The 17895-nt window shown below is 48.6% G+C and overlaps 1 protein-coding gene across 1 annotated transcript in view; it reads right to left on the bottom strand.

The window, feature by feature from the left end:
- Positions 1 to 14835, bottom strand: part of MAGI3 (membrane associated guanylate kinase, WW and PDZ domain containing 3) — a 34551-nt gene extending 19716 nt beyond the window's left edge. Inside the window, exons 1-10 of the mRNA XM_026864228.1 lie at positions 14731 to 14835; positions 13056 to 13175; positions 10824 to 11033; positions 9394 to 9568; positions 8539 to 8618; positions 6523 to 6580; positions 5476 to 5570; positions 4621 to 4809; positions 2618 to 3223; positions 1584 to 1615 (exon numbers count right to left, since the gene is read on the bottom strand). Of these exons, the coding sequence (XP_026720029.1) occupies positions 1584 to 1615; positions 2618 to 3223; positions 4621 to 4809; positions 5476 to 5570; positions 6523 to 6580; positions 8539 to 8618; positions 9394 to 9568; positions 10824 to 10902 (1314 nt within the window). The 5' untranslated portion in view covers positions 10903 to 11033; positions 13056 to 13175; positions 14731 to 14835. The remainder of the gene's footprint in view (positions 1 to 1583; positions 1616 to 2617; positions 3224 to 4620; positions 4810 to 5475; positions 5571 to 6522; positions 6581 to 8538; positions 8619 to 9393; positions 9569 to 10823; positions 11034 to 13055; positions 13176 to 14730) is intronic.
- Between the last annotated feature and the right edge of the window lie 3060 nt (positions 14836 to 17895).

Below are 17895 nucleotides of genomic sequence, written 5' to 3'. Positions count from 1 at the left end.
GTCGGAGAAGGGACCGATTCCTCGGCCCGTGGGCCACCAGCACAGGCGGGAGCTGCCCCGCGGGCGCTGCCTCGTGCCCAGCCGCGTGCTGCCGGCGGCAGAGACGGGGCAGGAGGGACGCGGCGCTGGAACGCGGCACCTGCACCTTCCTCTCAGCGCCCGCCAGCATTCGTAGCGGAAGGACACCCAGCGTTCTTGCGGTTTCCCACCTCTATTTCCAATCGATTACACACTAAATAACTCTGCATACTTATTCTGGGCTGAAACCCAACCCGGAAAGCTGGAACACAGCAGCCTGCATGTGCCCGAGCACGTTACACAGAAGCACAAGCAGCAAAGACTTAGATCCACCCTTTTACCAGGAGTGGAAGAACCCCCCCGCAAGGGATTTACAGTCTGACACATCTGGCGTGTTTCTAAACACAAGAACTTGCCCTTTCTAACTGAATTGTTTGGCCACGCTGCCTAACGCCACCGAACCTCGAGTGCTCCGTGGACGCCCGTCCCCGGCTCCGCAGCGCCGTCCCCACGGAGCGCGGGGGCACGGGACCTGCGGCGACAAGGCTCCTGCAAGGAGCTGCATCCGCAGATCCCCTGAGCACAGTCGGCTTCAAGAGCACGACCCTGCGCACTCGCGTTACCCCACCACTGGGATGCGACCTCAACACTCCAACTACAGGACAGAGAGAGGGGCTACAGCCACATCCCAGTAATGGGGTTTTCCTAAAATGGAATTATTTGTCCTCTACGACAAACAGCTCTGTTCACGAGTGACCTAATCATAAAAGCACGGCTCATGATGTCAACATGCATCGCTATCGGCATTATCAAATCAGAGCGTATTTTATTAAGCCAAAGAATTCTTTACTAAGCTAATAGGTATTAAAGATACCCCAACAGATGGAACTTCCAAAAATAATGAGTATCAAACTAGAAATGTACCACTACATAAAGACTTCCTGAAAACACGGATTCAAAGATAGGCAAGCATTTTAGGCAGGGAGTGCTAACCAGTCCATTAATTCTACGCAAGGACTGAAAAATATTGAAGTATGATAAAATTCCTTTAGAATCCCATTCCACTTTAACACAGGTAATTAGCAATGGAAAAAAAATAGATACTGTATTTTGTTTCCCTTTTAATGGGTCTTCTGACAGCAGTTACTTAATACAATGAATTTGTGCCAGGCAAGTAGACGTGGTTTTGCTAAATCATCTTGCAGATTATTACAGGAACTAAAACCCAGAGGAGATGAGATTACAAAAGCAGCTCAAAGCATGCACACAGACAGCGATTTCCAGCATAGTGCAAAAAAGGAAAGCACAATAGAACTGAAGGGGCAATATCATCTTTAAAACCCTGATAAATCAACAATGATGCTCCCCTCGTCATACGAGATCTTTGCTGCCCTCTTGATTCCTCAGTAGTAAGAAGAGATATTTGCCACCTCCACTAAAACTACTCAAAAAACTCAAAGGAATCTTTCGTGTTAAGCAGACCACGTTGATGAGTCTGTTTTGTAACCAAAAAGCCCTGAATATTCTCTATCAGAAACAAATCTAAACGCGTCAGTGATACTCACCCCTTTGGCAGTTTTAGTGGGCGAGGGTGGACCTGAAGACAGACAATGCAGAAAGCAATTTCAGTGCTGGGTCACCAAAAGGTTAAACAGCATTAAGGCAACACAATCAGCTCCTCCTGGGCTGAAAACAGCAACTGTTTATTCACTCTTCTTCAAAATGGGAAAGTGAATGTTCAGTTGACCAAAACTGTCACTTCGGAGTCGTCTCAAATTGGAGTTGCTACCCGCACAACAACGAAAAAGCCCCATTCCTCTCCCCGCAGGTCAGCCCCGTTCACTGGGCTCACTGGATACGGGGACTCTGAACTTGTCTGGAGGAATTTCACTTGACAACAAAGAAATCTAATTATTTCCTTCGCTGATTAAGGAATAGCCGCATTTACGCAGAAGATGACCTGGAGATTTTTACAAAGGCCAATGGCTGTTCGAAGTGACGCTCTCAGGGCTACAATAAACCTTCCAGGGACACTAAGCAGCCACGTGGTGCTTCATAATTCATTCAGCTCCCCCCGGCCAGCGCACACAACCTGCCGGCCAGCTTCTGGGGGGAAGACACACCGGTCTGTGACTGCCAGTCAGAGGAGGGGTATAAAAATGCAAATACAAAAATGAGAATTTTTGTAGCATTTCCAGTGATTGGCTCCACCTCGCTGCCGATCCTTCCCCCTGCCTCCCGTTACCCCCTGACCATTACAGCGACGGTTACTGGAACACACCTGGCGAGGCTCAGAAACCTCCGTCCATCACAGGCTTTGGATTACGCTGGAGACCACACTTGTGCTGAGGCACTCCCCAGACACTTGGAGGAGACAGTGCATCAACATGCCATAACACAATTTCTGAAAAAACAAACCCCTAGCAACACGCTCTCACCCCAAACCCTCAGGGGTATAAATTAAACTTAGAACATAAGGGTTCAGAGATAATAAGCTGCTAAGCTGTCAAGGCTGGACACGATTTAGATACCACACTAAAAGGGACTTTAAAAAAGCAAATAAGCAGATACGACAAGTGCAAATTGACGTACTACGCACCTCCTCTTAGGATAAGCAGCGGCACCTCTGCTCCTACTGGGAACTGCTTCAGCACTTCCACCACCTGCAGGTGGGTCAAGCTCTGGACGTTCTGGTGGCAAATCTCCTTGATTACGTCCCCCTTCTGCAGGCCCTGGCACCACTGGCTGTCTAAAATCATCTTCACCTTCTGTCCCGTGGGGCTGTCGGCGATGGCGAAGCCGAAGCCTTTGGGACCCTTGACCAGGGGAATGGTGACCAGCTCCGGCTGGGAGCCCCCCGAGGACGCCAGGGAGATCCTCTGCTCGGCTGCCTCCAGGGAAGGGCCGTTCAGTCGACCGTTGACCAACATAGGGCCCATTTTTCCATTCTGGTCCAACACAACCGTTCCTGCCATTAAATCCTGGCTGCTCACACAAACATCTTTGGTCACGGGCGGCCCGTTGACAATAGGTGTAGCTGTCACTATATCTACCACAGGGTCCTCGTTGTCGTCAGGAAGAGGATACCCGCGACACAGAGTCATGTTCACGTACTGATTGACAGGAACTAGCTGAAACATCTGGACAACATCTGCGTGGGTATGGCCAAGGACACAACTTCCATTTATGTCCACGATGACATCACCTGTTACAAAAGAAAGTTCAACAGCGTCAAAACCAGAACCAAAACCATCCGCACCTGTCCCGTGTCCCGAGCCTCGGCACAGAAGCCCAACTGGAGGAAAGCACTGGGCACTCTTCAAAACTAGGAACAAGTGGTGGCCGGGCTATTACCCCTGGGCTATCTGTTGCCAAAAAGTGTAAAGGATTTCCTCTTTGCATTTATTCTATTCCATCACAGAACACAGTGTGCTAAATATATAAAGTTTAATCTGCAGCAGATTTACAAAATGATACTGTACAGCCCCAGGAGATGAAGCAGAGCACGCACACCACTGCCAGCAGATGTCTTCTACTTTAATTCATATCGTACAGCATCCTAAACTCTGTCCAGAATCAATCGGATTTTGGGGGGAGTGTGTGTCCTGGGTTTATTTCAGGACCAGCTGAACTGAAGCTAGGATTGCACCCACACACGTTCTGTGCTCTCTCACTGTTGCCACACACGGCCGAGTGTGTATTTTCAAGCCGAAGTGGAAGCAGGCTGCGCACCGTGCGGCATTTCCATCGTGAAACTCCGCATGTGAAGGACAATATTCCCAACAAGCAAACCATCTTATCACCTAAATGCCTGGGCACCAGTAAACCAGTAACTCTTAGGAGCTACCCCAGAAACAGACGCACATCTCTTCGTTCAGACACGTGTGCATGCCACACGGGCGGCTGCAGGGCCGCCTCGCTTCACGGAGGAGGAACACGAGCCGCGTGCGAACAGCGGGTCAGCAACCAAACAGGAAATTGTTTCATTCGTGAGTAAATAGTATTAAATAACTGAAAGCATGAACTCGTGTTACTCCTGTCTAAAGAGAGTTTATGCAATACGTAAAGAACATTTTGCCTTTTCTAGTGCATAAACCCTCTGTTACGGCAAACACCAACGAGGAGGCGTCGGTGCTTCGGGGACTGCAGGTACGCTCGCCCCTCATCCCCTCACTCAGCCAGCTCATACGGCTTTGCTTGCTCATTCCTGCTGCAGGATTTTTTGCAATTTTAATATTTGGTGTCATGTTTTTGGGCAGCAACAAGGCAAAACACAGACCAGGATTCACACACGCTGGTTTTACTTTACGTATGGAGAGGGAACAAACCCCATTCTGTAAACAACGATGAGGCCAAAAGTCTTAGCTAAGGCAGAACGACTGAAATCTCCAGTGCTGTCCTCAAAGTAGATTTTCTACCTAGAATGCCGCTTCTTCCCCTTTTCAGCCACTGCTCTGTGCAGATCGTTCACAAATCTGAAAACTACTTCAGGGAGCGAGGTGTTCAGAGTCAGCAGATGGGGTCACCCGACCTCCGGTGCCGCAGAGCTGCGCTCTCCGAGAGCGCCACAGGAAATGGGATTTTAGAGAGGCGATACTTGACCTGGTGCAATTCTCCCATCCTGTGCGGCAGGTCCGTCTTTTAAGACATTCTTCACCTGGAGAAACTCATCAGGTCTGTCCCCTCCAATGATTGTAAAGCCAAATCCCATTGTACTTTTTTTCAGCGACGTCCGTATAAGCGCTCCTGTAAGCTGGGATGGATCTCTAGTGAAGACAGACTTCTCGGGTGCTTTTGAATTGTGGAAAAAAGAGACATGAAGGTGGAGACCAGGGTTAGTTCTGGTAAACTTTTTGCTTGCTTGTTTGTTTTTTGTCAAAGGTTAATGATTTGTTTTGTTAACCCTGGTTAACCCTTGCAGCACCGTTATGGACTAAAGCAAAAGACACAGTTACACTCATTTCACAGCTGAGTTAAGTGCGTGGAAAAGTTTTTTTCAAGACCACAGGCACAGATGACAACGGGGCTGGAACTAAAGCTCCCACCTATAATTCCCAGATTTAAACTACAACCCCTGAATACCAAGCTTAAAGCAGATCAAAAGCATAAAAATTCAAGGTGTGGTTTTACCTGCATCTTCCAGCCAGCTCTTCTAACCATATACCCAAAAGCTGCTTCTTCATATACCCATATACTCTTCTCCATACACCCAAAAGCTGCTTCTGACAACCAGGTTCAGAACCATCACCATGATTCTGAAGCAGTCTTAGAGTCTTGGTTCAATTTAAACATTAAAGAAGTCATCCAAAAGACCCTCCCTACAGATGCGGGAGGGCAGCACAATGGCCAGCAGGAGGACAAGGCTAATGCCTCGGTGAGCTCCAAAATTGGTTACTTACGGTGCAGACACCTGCAGATAAAGATATTAGTGACAAAGAACCCAATATTCAGTCATACCTGACTTTGAAGGGCCAACATCACTCTGTCCCAGCTGTTTTTTTCTTTTGGCTTCCAATACTGGGTTTTCAAACTGAGTTTTCTGGTTAATGTGACTGTAGACACACAAAAGGGAGACAGGATTTCAGCAGACAGCATTCTGCCTCTTCCGCAGAGAAGACACCCACAAGAGATACACCTACAAATACTAATTTTTTTATTACCCGAGATTAATACTCTGGAGGAATGAACAATAAGCTACTGTAATCAACACTGAAAGCATTTCTGTTCTTTCAACAACCTGATTTACTTCAAGAGCCAATACTACTTCACTTCCTGTACTTCCTAGGCAGCGCAAACCCTCATTCCACTCTGCACATTTTCAAAAGGCTCTAACAGTTTAGAACTGAGAAAACCTGCTTTTTCTCTTGACTCTACGCCTTGCTTCCATCCACCTATAATGTTTACAAACTCAGACATCACCTTTTTACCCGTGGATGCTGGAGTATTACAGCAGAGTGGAAAAGAGCAGTAAGTCTGAGCAGAATTTAAATACCCGTCGGCTTTGCAAAGTCAAAAAATGTCAGCTTGTTCTCTGTGGCTAACATTTCTAATTTTCTTCTCTGTGGTTAGAGACTGCATGTACTCTGACCTGAAGGGGATTCAGAAGAGCTCCTGCAGCAATTCAGAAGTTATTTACTCGGCTCTTCGGAGACCACAATGACATAGAAGTTATTTTTGCTCTTTTACAGTTACCAGGTGCCACTCTTAAATCAAGTGACCCCATTTTTGTTAAAGCTAAGAAAAATGACATCAGCTCATTCCCATTAATAAATTACTGCGGTTGCTACTCGCTTTCCCTCCCCAGAGGAAATGCAGGCCCGCAGGTCTGTCCCCCGTGGGCCTGCCCACAGCCCAGCGCCCCGGCAGCCCGCGCCCTGCGGCCGCCGCCGCTCCGGCTCCTCCGCTGCCTCCGTTCAACAGGCTGCACCCAGCCGGTCCAGGCTGCACAACAACCACTTCACTATTTTCTGCTCAATTTATATCAAATTAATAATTAGCACTTACTCAACATAGTATGTTCCATATTGAGGGTCTTCTATTTTTTCCCATCCATAAGGAAGTTCTGCAGTCAGAAAGAACAAAATTCTCCATTACAGTGGAAAACTACCTGCAAATATCAGAGTTCTTGTGAAGCAACGAGAGGACAGATTACAGACTCATGAAAAATGTGAGGAAAATACTTTTTCTCCCCTTCCTTTGTTTGAGGCGGGTCCTTCTGACAAAAGGGGATCAGCCTGTTCCAGGGAATCTGAAGCCCTGTAACTCTCACTCTTTCTTCCACTACACGAGGAGACGGTATTCAACAAAAACTGCCACTTGAAATATGTAATAAACTTAGAGACACAAACTAATCTATTGAGAGAGGAACAACCTATAAAGGGGAAAAAAAACCCCATTATTTAAAATGAATCTAGTTATAAATTATGAATGTGATTCGATAGCCGTTGGGTTTCTCAGCTACACAGTGCGGATGCGGTCACGCTGCGCTGCCCCAGAACGCGGGAGCCGTGAACGCCTCGCAGCCGCCCCGCCCGGCTCGGGGCAGAGCTCTCCATTCCTCTCGCCTTCCCGTCCAAGGCCACCTGGCAGCAGCGATGCCACCTTCACCTGCTCTCTCGGTGACCTCGGGGTATCTGAGCGATGTTCCGTTCTGTTTCAGTTTTCCGTGGGCCCAAGAAACCTTCGGCCAGATCTGTAACAGCCCGTGGGACAGGCAAGAGCCCGCGGCATGGCGGGCTGCTTCGCCCTGATGCTTACAACACGGTGAGACCCCCCCGCGAGCCAGCACAGCTCAGCTCCCGCACAGACCCTGCCATGAGGCCCGCAGGGACTCGGGGCTCCCCCGGGCTGCCTTGGACATCCCGCGTTGGGGGTCTGAAAGAAAAAACCACTGATACAGGCACTGAAAGGTACAGGTGCAAACTCCTTTTTATGGCAAATCAGAACCTGGTAAGATGGAACCCAGCAGCAGGTCATTACTGCCTGGAGGTGCTAAAGTTAACACGAGGCCCAATTATTCTAGCTTTACTGTTCTAGTTACCTCGACCACGGAAGCTTAAATATTAGATTAACAAATGCAGTCAGGTAGCGAGACATTTTAAGGACAGAACTGGAATGTAACCCTGTTTGAGGCTGCCCTGCGTTTGATGGTAACAGGAATTTTCCCAGTACATGGCAGCATGTTACCAATTATTAATACCAGCACCACTCCACAGGGTTTGACAAAAGGCCCAGCGGGTCTATTCGTTTAAACGCTGTTCGTTTGGATATCCTGTATCTCCCTGTTTAAGTGTGCTTTTTATCCCGGGGTGAGCTGCACATATGTTTAACAAGCAGCAGTACGCATGCACCGCTCCAGCTGGCTTCATTGTGAACACACGGTTGTTAGGCTGGGCAATTTGGGAAGACAACAGGCTATTCTGAGTCTGCCTCAGCTTTTGTAGCGGCAGGCATCTGCCGAGACAGAGCGCTCTGATGCTCTTTTCTAGCTGACTATAGTGTGGGACCACGTAAGAAATGGTTGCAGGAATCGTGTGAAGAGCTGAAGGGAGTCAGGTTGTTCCCTCTACTTACACATTTAAGTATTGTATCACGTCACACACAACAGATCTCACTAGCAATAGGCATTACGCCGTTTCCTCTTCAGCATTCCTACATCCTAACACTGATGGACCTTTTCCTCCTGCCATATTCCACCTGTGTAACAATTTCCACTGTCGTTAACACATGCAGCTCTCTCCTTAGCAATGACAGTTGCTGGAACAAAATATCTCATTCTCTTCTCAGGAATGCAGATGAACTCACGATTCGGTCAGATTCTGCTACTCAAGGGAAAATACACCACGGACTTTCCCAGCCTTACATAAACACCTGTGGCCGCCAAACCAGGGACACCCAGCGGGACCCTGCCCGCCCAGAGCCACCTGCAGCTTCCACCGCCGCAGTGACGGAACGGACCCAGCTGGGACAAACTCGGGCATCTGCCTGTCACAGGTGACCAATGGATTCTGAACATCTCACCTCCATCCTCGCAGTCTTCAGGAGCTTTGGCTTTCTTACAGAGCCGTGGATCAAGCCACGTGGTTGTCTTGGTGTTATGGCTGTGGAGCAGAACACACGCCATTAAAAGAACTCCCCAGACTGAAGAAACTTTAACTGTGAAATATTTACTGCCATGGGCAAACTGTAGTCTTTAGAGAATATAACCTTGATTTGTGCCTCAGTCACATCATAAAATGCTAAAAGGAAAGGCAACAATGATGCTCAGAGGCAGCAGCACACTGGAGACTCTCCAGGACAGCTGTGAAATGTCAGAGGTACAAACACTCTCCCCTGCCCCCGAGAACTCATGTGGGAACAGCAGCTGTTTCTACCTGAAAGGGAAAAATATTTTTAGCCTCCTCTTCTGCTCAACTCTCAGCAAGGTTTCTGTGTCACTTTTGCCTTAGAACTCCTCACTGAGGCTGTTTCACATGTGCACATATGAGCTACTCCACGCTGTTTGTATGTTAAAGCATGCGTTCCCAGCCAAGGAGCACGGGCAGCCACGAAAGGATAAACAAGCTTTCAGATTTCAGAGCAATTTGACACAGCGAAGGTTTACACCATGTTATACCTCACCCAGCAATTCCCAGCCAGCTTTGTATTTTCTGGGACGCAAAACACACGTCACAGACAAACCGACTTGGCCCACGGAGCCATGAGGGTTTCCTGCCCGACAGCGACTGCCCCAAGCGTGCAACACAGACTGTCGGCAGGGAACGTGACGGTCGGAGCATGATAAATGTCACAGAGAAAGAGAAGCAGCAAGGGCAGAAGCAGAGAGGTGCAGGAGCAGCCCGCAGCTCCCCAGCCCCCCCGAGGGCACCCACTCACTCGATGAAGTAGATCATGCCGGTGTCAGTGTAGGCCATCTCCCAGTTCTTGGGCAGCGGTTCCAGGGTTTCATCCCTCGACAAGTAATTTCTGAAGTCCATGGAGCTGCTGCTCTGGTTGTAGCTGGGAACAGGTTTCATCCAGTCAGGAGAATCTGAATGTTTTTCTTTGTTTTCTGCAGTTGTTCAGGGAAAGTGTTACTATTTGTCAGATGTTTATGGTGTTTCTCACAAAGAACCACCCTCTCAATCTGGCTACGAGTGGATGTCAAGCACGTCCCTGTATGTGATGTGCATTTTTCCACTTTTTTTATTTTTTTTAAGCTGTGAACTTTGAAAAGCTGACATGAAATCACTGAACTCTGCTCTTCCCCGACAAACAGAATTAACCTTGTATTATGTGTCTGAGCCTACTCTGAAAAATCAACGCTAGCAGAAATCCAAATTGACTACACTGCTGCAGTTCCTACACAGAGAACAGCGTTTGAAAAGCCATCCAAAAAACCCCCCCAAATCCTAATATTCCCCAAAGCACCAGAATGAAACAGAAAAGACCCAAACGGCCAATAAAACAACCAACCCCCTCCCACAAGCCACAAGAAGCAGCTCCCCAAAATCCCTGCAGAGAACTTGGAATGCAAAGCCCGACCCCGCAGCCCCGGGGTTGTGCTCGGGGTCCTGTCCCTCGAGGACGGCCCCGCCCTCCCAGCCACCCCCCGGGCCCTCGCCAGCCCCGCAGCTCCCAGGGTTGGGCCAGCTGCGGTCAACACGAGCCCGTCCTACACGCTCACACGGGGGGACATCTGCAAACGCAACGTGACAGTTTCTCTGCACCACCAGTTCCTCCCCCTCGAGACGAGCGGCCGTGGCAGCGCAAGGGCGTCCTGCCGCTCTCCGATCGCCCCGACCGGACACTGGTCCGGTCTCAGTGTGCTCTGCCCCTCGCCACAGGCTCCCCTCCAGGCTGCGCCACAGCTCCCTCAGCCAAAACCACCTGAGAATTTTACAGCCCGAGCTAGTGCTGCCCCTTAAATCAACCACTTCACTAAAATCTCTGGCATGCAAATTCAGTGATCTCCTCAAAACTAAACCACCACCTTCACAGGGTATGAATTCTGCTCTGCAAAGGATTCCGCAATTTGAAGAGTGGATACTTTTTTCCTTCCTCCTCGTGTAACTGGCCGGTACCCAGCACTGCATGTCCTCTATGAGCAGTGCATTTTATGATGCAATTGCACATCTGGCTGGGAGAACAGCTGTTTCCCTTTAAAAGATAATTTAAAAATGGAGTAAAAACACCAGTCTGAATAGAAAACTGCCTTCAAACTCCACCAAGACTAGGGAAGCAGTTCAAGCAAGCACGGATGTTATTTGTATACGTCTTATGCATTCGAACAGCACTGCAGGGGATTTCACCCCTTGTCAACCAACCTATCCCTCCGCTGCCATTAACTGCTTCCTTTTCCTCCTCTTCCTCCTCTTCCGGGAGAGAACTGTCCATCCTTTGCATTTTGCTGACAGACGTGGTTCTTTTCCTCTGCGATTCGGTATCAAAATCATTGTCAAAAAGAACTTGATCCACTGGATCAGGCTGAAAGGGGCTGGGCTCCGCTGGAGGCTTCGGAGTGCCGTAAAAATTACCTGGCAAGGAGACAAACCCAGGGTCACCGCAGCGCCGGGGCTGGCTGGAAGCACTGGCGGTGGCCCTCAACGTTTTACGGCCCGTGACAGATGGTTTTGGTGAAAGCCCTGCACTGTAACTTAACTTCGTAAAGAAGACATCCGCACCATCAAAACCCAATCGAGAGACAAAGCCAGTTAATTCCTACATTGCCTTTTCGGCAGTGATGCTGCTGCGTATCAGAAAACAGTAGGTTTAATTCAGAATGTCTACACGGACCCGTTTCCAAAGGAAAAGATGGATTTGTGACTTTGCCTGGAATTCACTAATGCTCCACGGAGAGACTTGGGGAACATTCCGAGAGCAGCAGAACAGTGGGAATCAATTGTTCTTACTCCACATTCCGATTAACAGAGTAAAGTGCAGCAACAGAAACACGCTGAAGTCAGAAAGCAAATTAATGTTGTGCAGAAACATAAAGTATCTATTTACATAAACCCAGTTACAATTAATCCATTTTAAAACCACAGCCCTACAATCTTCTACTGAAAACACACTTGCTAAACAAAGCTGTTAAGACAGCTTCATCTAAAAATTATTTGTGCTTGAGAAAAATGAACAGATTTTTGCTTCAATATTTTAATCTAAAACACAATGACTAGGAATCATCTGTTGTTTTCTGGAAAAGGATTTCAGCAATTGACCTCTCTCCTGACTGCTCATATGATTTTTATTAGGGAATTGAGCACACAGCAAGAGAGCTTCCCAGAATTCCTGCTGGGGTAACGTTTGGTGGCTGGACGTGGTTTTAACAATGTAAAAAAAATAAATAAGAAACCCTTCTGAAAATATCAGTTAGAGCGAGGCTCAAAGTGGTGACAGCCAGATAAAGGGGGGCTGAGGGGGGACAAAAAGAGAGCTAGTTTAGTTGAGATTTGCTTAGGAGATTTCCACCGACAGCATGAGACACGTAAAACAAGGGGGTGCAGAGCCTTGCAGTTTTCTACTTTGGACGTTTTCTTTTTTGGGGGCGGGTGGGGGGTGTTGGGGTGTGAATCACGTTTATTCAAGCGCCAGTAATACCCCCACCCACCAAGGGAGTCCTCTAGATGCACTCTGAAAGTCACCTGAATCCAGTAGAAGTTAAACATACCTAAAAATCAGGCAGGTTGATAACCCGGTAAATTCTGCCGAGCATCAGTGAAAGCTGCACATGGCTCAGCACTTCTGAAAATTCGGCTGTAATTTAGTTGACTTCAAGTACAACTATGTATTTGAAAAAAAAAAAAAAATCTAGCCAGATCATGTTTCAGGATTTATAAACTTCGATACAAAAAGCAACACGAGATGTTGGCAGCTTATTCTGCTCAGGGCGCCGAGAGGGAGGATGTCGATGGGAAAAAGCAGCAGAAACCAGAGCCCGCCCGGGGCTCTCCCCTCCCTCTCACTTTAAACGAAGGTGGGGTTCGGCCCGTCCCCCCCGGAGCACAGGGATGGGAAGTTTCTCTGCCCGCACCCAGCCCTGCACAGCAAAGCCGAGGCCCACGGCAGGCGGCAGCTCCCGAGAGCTCACTACCCTCATCACGAGGCTTCGCCACCCCAGTCAGCCAAACCAGCTTCGCTCCAGACCTGGACAACCTGGCCCAGCACGGTTCAGTTCTGCCTGGCAAAGCACCTTCGTTTCCCTGCTGTATCCGACCTCCCCTTGCTTTCTGCACCCTGATGTGCCTCTGAGGAACGCGTGGCTGTTCTCAAGGGTTTAAACAAAACCGACTCAATTCTGTCACACAAAACTGCATCCAGCACGGACGAACATTTTCAGAATTGTTTCCTCAAAAACACAATAGGAAAAATAATCCGACTGCGCCAGGACTGGTTGAAAGGACAACCTGTGATTTACTGGAGAGCTTCGAAACGAGGCCACTGCTCTGCCCGGGGAGTCCCGGGGACGGGACGGTGGCACCTCCTGGGTACACCCGGACCGAGAGCTGGGCCCCAGGGCTGGGTCCGTCCTCCCACGCCACTAAACGTCACCCACGTACCATCGTATGTTCCGCTTTCTAGCAAGGCTCCACTTTCTTCCAGTGCTTTGAACTGCTCAACAGGAATGAAATTATAGTCTACCCCAGGGACCTCCCCATCTCTGGGAGCCCTTGTAGTGCCTGAAAAGACAGAGAGAACATTCTTGTCAGATACTCAAGTGCTGTGTGTTTACCACAAGCTGCCTGCTGTACAATTCAGTATAAACATTATATTTTTCAATCTATATGATGATGATGTCACTCCAGTAAGATAAGAGTTAGAACACCGGTGAGCAAGTGAACGATAATGTACAAAAACTAGACCAGTAAATTATGCAGGAATGACAGCTCTGGTATTGATTTCTGGGCCACCAAATTTGATTTCTGGGCCACCAAATTACCATGTTTGATTTCTGGGCCACCAAATTAGTAACTGGGCACAGAAACTATTTTTGAATGTTACAATTCAGAGTGTAATTCAGCTGTTCCCCGAGCCCCGGCTGTAGCAAAGCTTTTTCAAAGTAATCGGCGAACGGCTGTGTTCATGTAGAAGTTCTCCAAGTGTTGTGTCTATAAATACTGGCCCCCCACAGCTACAATAGCTTAATTAAAGCTCCCCTGGAAAGGGCTCCACTGACTCATTACTGCCTATAACCTAATAACATTTTAAAGGCATATGTCAATTTTTTCAGGCAGCAGCATCAACAAGGGCTGTTAGTAAATAAACTGCATTCACTCTTTTAAGAAAGTCACAAACTCCTGGGCACGCTCCGTATGATAACGACACTAAATTGAGTTCCTGTAGTTACAAAAATGTTAGCTGACAAATTTTTTAGTGCAATGAATTTTTAAATGCAGTTGGCGATGAGCCTTTTTAATCAGTGAACCTTTGCGGCAAGGTAACGGATGTTGTGATAATGAAGAAAGGGCAGAGGAGGGCGAGCAGCAGCGACAGGGTGTCTGGCCCCTGCACGGCGCTTTCTACCGACGTCTGCTGGCGGGAGCAGGAGCCTGCGGGCACCTGCTACAGGCAACCAGGACCTGTGCTGCTGGCCCAGGAGGTGCCAGCAGATGCTCAGATGAGCCAGGTCCATCCAGATCCTCGCACGAATGAATCCTGGCTGTGACACTACGGTTTGTCCATGCGCTGTTCCCCCCTCCTCCTCCTCTCGGGCCATGGGCTCACCCCCCCTCTTGCCACCACCTCCTTTCCCACAACTTTCTGTTGGTGCAACCCCTCCTGGTGCAAGCCCTCCTTGGTGTGACTCCTCCCGCATCGCTGCTCTGCTACTGCACGTCACCCCTCCAGGTCGCAGTTTCCTCTGTGCAAAACCCAAAACACCGACAGAAACCAGGACGTGTTTGCACTGCCTGATAGTGCCGAGGAAGATTTATTTCCCACGGTGGCTGTGGTTATTCTAACGGCAACCGTCAAACTTCCAAAGAGTAAAACACAGATATTGCTGAAACACTCTGAGCTTTGAATTCTGCAGTTTTTGCTGTTCTGTCAGTCCACACTGGCTGTACCTTTCCGTTGCAACTTAAGCTGTGGGACTATTCCAGCAAAGCCATCTACAGACGTTCCTGCTGCAAGGTAAAACTATGAACCAGATTAAGAGAGAAGGCAGTTAAAGCTCTCGAATTATGTGACAGTTAGCAGGAACGGATCGAGTGAGGCTGGTCTTTACATACTTACAAGGGATGGTTCTCAAGTAGAGATTGTCTCTGATCACTTGCTGGAGTTTATGGTCTATCGAGCCCTTCTGGAACTGAAGGCTCAGGTAGTGGCGCAAGTCTTTGTTGATGACTTTTCCTTAAAAAAAGCAAACAGGAATAACTTTAAAAATTAAGCAGGATCTCACAAGGTGAACTGCATTTCACTGCTATAAATCCCTCAGAAAAAAAGAAAAAAGTCACTCCATGCTACAAAGCCTGACCCCCTGCCGACCTGAACCGGGACCGTGATTTTAAGCACAGCTGAGCAACAACCATCCAACCCCAGCATCTCCCAAGCAAGACCATGACAATATTCTGTAATTGTTTGGAAATCAATAAGAAGTCTTAAAATACAGAATCTATTACCAAAGCTAAAAGCCTCTACAGACAGGAAACTGCTTCAAAATACAGCGGTAATACTTGCCATTCAATTTATACCTACTGCTGGGCACCTGAACTCAGTATTTTGCCACGTGGGAATCTGCATTCTTGGCATTATAAAAAGAAAATATTTTCTTTTTAAAGACACTACATGATAGAAGAGCTTTTTTTTACAATTATTCCTTTGCAATATTTCTGTCAGGTATCATTAGCGAATCTGTCATGTCACTAGATAACTGCAGCCCCTTCAGCACACAAATAACTGAGCTCTTGTATTATTGTTTCATCCTTCTGACAGAAGGGTACAAACCAATCTTTTGTACCCTGTCATCTTCCCAGAAAGCACATTAAATAGGGTTCAGTGACCTTGATAAATTTAAGTTACGTACTACAGCAGAACACTCAGGGCTTTAGGGAAAAAAACTCAGTCTCTGTCTTCAAAACCCAGTGGAGGAGACGGCGCAGGCTGGTGTACCACAGCGGTGGGAACACAAGCTGGCACAGACAAGTGCTCCTTTGAAACGACGTCGGCAGCGGTTACGAGACGTGTAAACCTGCCGCAGGAGTGACTCTGACAGAGGCCCGCCGAGGCCAGGTGCTGGAGAGACCACCTCGAAGGGCCCGAGAAGGAAACAGGGCGCGGACCCACATCAGGCTTGATGCAAAGTTCCCCTACGCCTTAAACTGAGATTATTGTCCTTACACGGGTGTCGAATTTGGACAAAAACCCAAATACTAAACCCACCAAAACCCAATGAACCCTCCCACCACTAACCAAGTCTTCCCAACTACGTGTCACTGCTGCAAAGCCGGTTCCACGTTTTGGTAAGTTTGTACTTCCCCTCCCGTCTGGCAAGTCAAGGGCAGGCACACACCTAACGCCCGTCCCCAAACATCACCTCGGCCACCGCCACCGCAAACCCGCTTCCGATTGCACCCTCTTCTCTCCAAGCAAAGCTGGAAAGGATTTAAAAGTCAAACCAAGACCACCTGTCAGCCCTCTCTTCAGGGGGCTGTGCCATCCACAAATCAACCCAAACTGACTCAAAAGCTCCCCAAGCCCCCCAGCAGACGAAGAGCGAGCTGCCCCCGCCCCCCAGGGACACAGGCAGCGCACCCAGGGCTTGGAGCGAGCCCTGAGCTCCCAAGGAAGCCCATTCCCCACACGCCTTGAACGCTGTCATTTATTTTAAAATGACGCCCAGAGAGACGCGCCGGGAGGGCGGCGCAGGGCAGTCCTCGCGCCCCCCTGAGTTACACAACCGGCACCGTAACTCCGCTGGCGTGGGTGGGGTGAGCAGCACCCCCGTCCCCGATTCCTTCCCAAACACGGAACTGGCAGGAGCGCCGCAGCTCCCCCGGGTCTGACGTGCTCTGTTGTTATGACAGCGAGCCCCCAGCTCAATTCCCTGTTTTGCCATCATGAGCTGTTCTTTATAAAACTTTGGATTTGCTTCCTGCAGCATAATGAGCAAAACATGTCACGGAAAATGAAAACAAATGGTGTAATCTCCAGCAAGAAAAATATTTTCCATTTGTTACTACAAATCACTTTATTGTTTGTAGACAAGATGGTTTCTCACCATTAAAAAATGTTTTACCACTGAAGCGGTCCATCCATCTCGCTGTCAGAGCCAGGCCTATCGTGCCGCGCCGGAACCGGGCGAGCTGTTCCACGGGGAGATCAACACACGCGTATTTCACTCGGGCAACGCGTCTGGTTGTTGGCTCTGCTCAGGGGGTCGCGCGCCGGGAAAACTTGGCAAGAGGTGAAAAGCTGGACTGGATGTAGAACTAGAGACGCTTCATTTATTCGCTGATCTTACCCTCTTCACGTTTGGAAATTTAAAAAGGTCATAAACCCTTTCCAATAAATATCAACTCTGTCCAAAAATAGAGTAAAAGCAAAGCTGCTACTAAGGATATGCCAACACCGAGGGGTTAATCTTAACGCTAAAACCTTAAAGATTGGGCTATACTCTGAGACCAAGATGACTAAACTGAAGACTGAAAGGATTGCCTGGGGAAAATGGAAGAAAGTCAAACAAAATAGGCAGAGAGAAAACGACAGAAAGTCACATAGAGAATGGTGGGCATTAGAGAGCAGAAAAATAAAGTAATAGCAAGGCTGCTTTAGGCAATCTCCGGAGCTTGTCCCTCCACAAAGGCAGCTATTCCCCCTTCAGGAGCTGAACACGCTCCTTTACATTGTTTCACGCAGGCTTGTAGGAGAACCTCATGTATCAGGCTCTCCGAAATGACCCAGTAAATGTCAGGTTGGTGGTTGTTGCGCGGCTGAGCTGTCTCTGAAGGATGACACACGCAACACAGGGACCAGTCAAGAGGAATAACGTACTTCAGACCGTTCAGGTTCTGCAAGATGAACAGGCACAAGCCTCTTGTTTTCAGTTTTAATTTAAATTAACCACAAAGGAACTGCTCAAACGAGGATATGCGTAAGGACAGCTAAGTGACTGCGGAAGAAAAACGGCTTGAGCACCACTGCAGCAAAACACAGCGCTGCGAAGGACGGAGGCAAGTCTGAGCGACAGAGACACTGTGAAAAAGGGGGGGAGCAGCTTTCACCGCTCGTCACATCACACACCGCGTCGCCAAAGCTGCCTCCGCGGGATGAAGGCGGCTATTTATACAGCCAGGCTGTCACGGGACGCCACGGTGCTCACCTCGCAGCTGCAGGCAGCCGAGCGCTGCCGTGTGCCACGAGAACTCCACGCAAAAGTCCGTTTCCAGATTAGCGATGCTG

Source organism: Athene cunicularia (assembly GCF_003259725.1).
Source record: "Athene cunicularia isolate RWA chromosome 26 unlocalized genomic scaffold, athCun1 chr26_part1, whole genome shotgun sequence".
In the NCBI taxonomy this organism is placed as follows: Eukaryota; Metazoa; Chordata; class Aves; order Strigiformes; family Strigidae; genus Athene; species Athene cunicularia.
The sequence above is the reverse complement of the archived record's forward strand: the minus strand, read 5'-3'. Positions and strand labels throughout refer to the sequence as shown.